The 4,986-nt window shown below is 56.3% G+C and overlaps 1 protein-coding gene across 1 annotated transcript; it reads right to left on the minus strand.

The window, feature by feature from the left end:
• Nucleotides 1-2,425: 2,425 nt before the first annotated feature.
• FOXD3 (forkhead box D3) lies at nucleotides 2,426-3,859 on the minus strand. The gene has a single exon (XM_037500325.1). The coding sequence runs from the start codon at nucleotides 3,857-3,859 to the stop codon at nucleotides 2,426-2,428; it is 1,434 nt and encodes a 477-aa protein (XP_037356222.1).
• Between the last annotated feature and the right edge of the window lie 1,127 nt (nucleotides 3,860-4,986).

The raw sequence follows: 4,986 nt of genomic DNA on the forward strand, positions 1-4,986 counted from the left end.
CTCAGGCTCGGTCGGTATTGCTGCTATGCGCGGAAATATGAGCGAGTAATTTTATAAGTAACAAAGGATCAGAGATGGAATGAGGCCCCTGTTATCCAGTGTCATTTAGAAGCCTTGGATCAGCAGCTTCTTGAGGCTAAAAGTGAATTCAAGAAGCCCTGCCTTTCCCTTTTCCCAGGGGTGTCAGCTAAATTTAGAAATAACCTCTATGTGTTTGCACAAATCATGTACCATTTGCTGTTTGTGTAAAAACCGATTAGCCAGACACAACTGTGAAACAACTTGTTACTTTTATAGCTGCATCACACAAACAAATTTAGATCCGTTTAGTTTTCCTTGTAAAAAGAGATTAGAAGGGACCCGCCCGGAGACTGTGTGGTCCATAATCCCTTCTTCGTGAAGGTTACTGTGGCTCCTCGCCGCAGCGGTTGATGATCAGGTTCTTGTTTATCAAGTTAAACTATCTCACCTCCGGCAGCTTGTTTTATTTTAGGACCCTGATCCAGAAGGAATGTTTACTCAGGACACAATAATGTTTACTGTTGACCAGGAAAACAGATTCGGCATTTGCGAGGAAGTGTCTTCAAAAGCAAGTCCCTAGCCCACGCCGAGAGCAGAGAAATAAGGCTGGGATCCGCAGCCGGGAACATCTCCCGGACAGGGGAGATGAGCAAGACGCCCGCGCCAGGGACTGGCAGTGTTTTTGCAAACCGTGTGCGCGTAGGGCCACGCTGACAGTACCGCTACCCATGCCAGTTTTAAAAAGCGATTTCGCATTAAGTAACAGCTAAATTAATTAGAAAATAATTAGAATTGATGTCGTCTGAGGCTATGTTGGTAGTGATGGAACTGGCCTCTGCGTCGATGTTTCTTTTTGACCTTAATGTGTTTTTTAAGGTTGCAACAGCTGAAATGCACGTTTAAGACAATCTAGGACATTTTCCTATGCCTGCCTTGTGATCTTGCGTTTCACATTAATCTAAAGTACGTATATATACATGGGTGTATACACACTCACATTTTTTAAGGAGGTTAATATGCACCTGTTTTTTGTTTTTTTTTTTTTAAGGATATTAAGACCACTTAGTCTTTGGCCTTCTTAAAGGCTGCGGTTTGGCGGGAGACAGTTACAGGAATCTTTCAGAAATTGAATTATGTTGTGGATTTTTAATTGCTTAGAAAAGAGGTATCTTAATTGAAAATATGATCAAAGAATAAAGCTACATGTAATATATCAGACTGATATAATCCAATTCCACTGCAATATGTAAAATGCCATATAACACACACACAAAAAATCAAGTACTTATTTACCACTTAAGGGATTAAAAGAAATATTCAAAAACCTAATATTTAAATGCTAAAATAAGGGATGTTTAGAATTTACATACTTTTGAAAGGATAATTGAAATGATCTAGAACTCTCACTTGGGAAGCTTTCATAGAATGGTATTTAAAAGAAAATGTAAAAGACAGTGCTATTTAGAATTAGGTTGTTTTTTTAATGGAGCTTATTTTATCTATAGAAATGCTGGTATTTAAATTTAATGGGTTGCTATGAATAAAATCACCGCCCACATCCCAATTTTATGTGAAAACTAAAAGAAAAATATTAATGCAACAAATTAATACGATTTAAATTAGCCACATTCATTCCTTTCTCCAATTAAATTTCTTAGAAATTATGAATTAGCCAAGTTTGTAAATGTCATACTTGAAACTCGAATTTCTAGCGCAGATAAGATGCAAATAACTATTTAAATTTTTTATCTTTTATCTCAGACACCTAAATAAAACACTAGACTGGGCATTTTAAAAATTTATTTACAAAGTTGTGTACAACACGACGGAATAACATTTAGAATACCATATATATTCATTCATATATAAACAGACTTTTATAATAGAATGCCACTTTTCGCCTTTTGAAAATTCTTTATATTTAAAATCTCCCAACGTCTCTATACATTTTTTTTCTCACATAAAACTGCGGAGAGTGAACCTTCAAAAAAAATGAAAGTTCAGAGCTCTAAATCTACTGAATTTGCTTTTTCTTAAAAAAATAAAAACCCCCAAAAGGAAAGTCAGTAATTTTTATACAAATATGTACACAGAATTTTCCTCCCTTTCCCTACGGTAACTGAGAGCAGGCGCCGTCCGGGTGTATTTGTGGAAAATTCGGTTTTACCTGCATGGAAAGCTATTCCCGGCGGGCGCGCGGCCAGAGTTTGCTCCGCCAGCCTAGGTGCGCGCGAGAGGATGGGTGGCGGCCGCCGAAGGTCGGTGTAGAGGGGTCGGGGAGGAGGACACCGAGACGAGACAGACAAGAGTCCGGGATTGGGCGGAGGGGCCAGGACCAGGGCGGGGCGCGCCGCCTCGAAGTGCAGCCGCCGCGGGACCCTGCGTCCGGGCCACCCGCGCGCCCCTATTGCGCCGGCCACTTGGCTTGCGCTGCGGCGGCCGCTGCAGCAGCGGCGGAGGCTGCGGGCTGCAAAAACTGTCCGGAGAGCGGCACACTCAGGATGGGCGCGATGGTGGCCGTCGTCCGGCTCAGCGACAGGGGCTGGTGCGTGGCCATGAGCGCCGCCGACTGCACGGTCCCGGGCGACCGCAGGAAGGACTGCGCGGCTGCACCGCCCCCGCCGCCCGCGGTGCCCCCAGTTACCCCGGCGCCCCCAGCGCCCGCCGCGGAGCCCCCGGGCGCGGCTGGGCCCCCGCCGATGATGTTTTCGATGCTAAACGACGGCCGCGCGCTCGGCTCGGACTTGATGAGCGACGCGGTGGTGCCCGCGGCGCCCGCCGTGCCAGCAGCAGCGGCGGCCGCGCCCAGGCTGTTAAGTTGCAGTTGCAGGCCGGGGCCGAGCTGCGAGCCAAACGCGGCCGCCTTTCGGCCCAGCTCGCCCGAGGGCAGCAGCGGCACGGCGGGCGGCAGCACGGGCGCCACGGGCGGCAGCGCGTACGGGTACTGGAGCGCAGCGGCGGCCGCTGCTGCAGCCGCGGCTGCGGGATGCGAGTAGGCGCCGGCCGCGGCCGCGGGGTGCAGGCCGTAGGGGCGGCCGTAGGGCCCCGCGGCGCCGGCCGCCGCGGCCAGGCTGTACGCGCCGAAGCTCTGCATCATGAGCGCCGTCTGCTCGCGCAGGTGCTCCTGCTGGTGGCGCTTGAAGCGTTTCCGGCGCCGCAGGAAGCTGCCGTTGTCGAACATGTCCTCGGACTGCGGGTCCAGGGTCCAGTAGTTGCCCTTGCCGGGGTTGCCCGGCTCGCGGGGGATCTTGACGAAGCAGTCGTTGAGCGAGAGGTTGTGGCGGATGCTGTTCTGCCAGGCGGGGAACTTCTCCCGGTAGTAGGGGAAGCGGTTGCTGATGAACTCGCAGATGCCGCTCAGGGTCAGCTTCTTCTGCGGGCTCTGCAGGATGGCCATGGTGATGAGCGCGATGTACGAGTAGGGCGGCTTCACCAGGCTGTTCTTGGGCTTGCTCGGGGCCAGGCCGCCCGCGCCCCCGCTGCCCGCGCCCGGCCCGCCGCCCTCCTCGGCGCCAGGGCCGCCCTTGCAGCCGTCGGCCTCCGGCGCGCCAGCCTCGCCCCCCGGCCCGGCCCCGGCGCCCGGCGCCTCCTTGGGCAGGGCCAGGGGCTGCTGGTGCGGCGGCTGGGGCTGCCCGTGGTGCGGTGCCGACGGCGTCGCCTCGTCCGCCTCGTCCAGGCGCAGGTCGGGCGGCCCCGCGGGGCTGTCGCAGCCCGCGTCGCTGTCCTTCTCCTCCAGCCCCTCGTCGCCCTCGCCCACCACATCGATGTCCACGTCCTCGGCCGTCAGCACCGTCTGGCCGGACATGTCGCTGGCGCTGCCGCCGCCGGAGAGGGTCATCCCTCCTCGGGGTTGGTGGCGGCGGCGAGGAAGGTGCGACGGGCGCGGGAGGACTTCAGGGGCTGTCGCCGAGCTCAGGGGAAGGGGGCTTGGGCGCCCCCCGAAAGAGGGGGGACGGGGAGAGGGGAGGGGGTGCGGTGGCCCGGGGCCCTCCCGGCTCGGCTCACACTTGGCGGCGGGGCATAGCGGGGCGCGGGCGCTGCTGTCCGCCCCCGGCCGCCGCTCTCCGCAAAGTCCTGCTGCTCCCGGCGCTCGGTACTAGGCGCTGGATGCCTCTCCCGGCCCCGGCGGCCTCTCCACGCCGCGCCCCCTCACTTCACCAGCTTTTTCCTCCGCCGCGGGCCCGAGCGTGGGGCGCAGGAGCAGGAGCGGTGCAGACCCGCGCGGGACGCCGGGCGCCGGGCAGCTCAGAAGGGCGCGCGCAGGGGCAACGCTGGCGGGGCGGACGGGGGGGGGGTGTCGGGGACGCCGAAGCCCCCTTAGTCGAAAGTCCCGTTTTAAGGACTGGCCTGATAGATTACTTTCTACTTAAAGATCCAGCGGGAGGCGGGGCCACGTGACCGCGCGTGACGTCAGGGCCGCGGCAGAGCCGGCCAAACTCAAGTTGGTTCAGGGAATTGTCAACAAAGGGACGGAGGACGCGCAACTCCGCGCGGCACCCGGTGCCGGCATCCCGCGGGCCCCGAGGGCGCTCCGGCCCGCCGCAGGACCCACGCCCGGACTGGAGCCCAGCGCGGGGGTCGCGGGCGCCTGTGGGTGTGAGTGCGGCGGGGGGGTGTGAGCGAGTGAGGGCGTGGGCCCGGGCGCGGCTGCAGGACCCGCGGCGCTCTCGGTCCTGCCCTCCACGCCCCTTCTCCCCTTCCACTGACTACCCCTCCCTCGTTGGCCAAAGCGTTTTGGGCAGGAACTGGGTAACGGAGAACAAGATTACTAGTCCCATCTTAAGGAAAACTTAGTCTCTGTCCTCGCTTTTTGTCTTCGTTTGTTTCTTTTTAGCTCTGAAAAGTAAGGGTTGTACACCCGGCGCGTCTTGCCAGTTAGACTTTAGACCCCTCTCCAGCCTCAGTGCTTCTTTGGTGGAGGAAACTACTAGAGGACGCGCCCTCCCTCGCCCAAAGCTAAACCAG

Source organism: Talpa occidentalis, unplaced genomic scaffold (genome assembly GCF_014898055.3).
Source record: "Talpa occidentalis isolate TD23 unplaced genomic scaffold, MPIMG_talOcc4v2.1 talOcc4.9, whole genome shotgun sequence".
NCBI lineage: Eukaryota > Metazoa > Chordata > Mammalia > Eulipotyphla > Talpidae > Talpa > Talpa occidentalis.

Excerpts from the sequence above, each read along its gene's own strand:
- FOXD3 (XM_037500325.1), bottom strand. The coding sequence starts at position 3,859 with ATGACCCTCTCCGGCGGCGGCAGCGCCAGCGACATGTCCGGCCAGACG.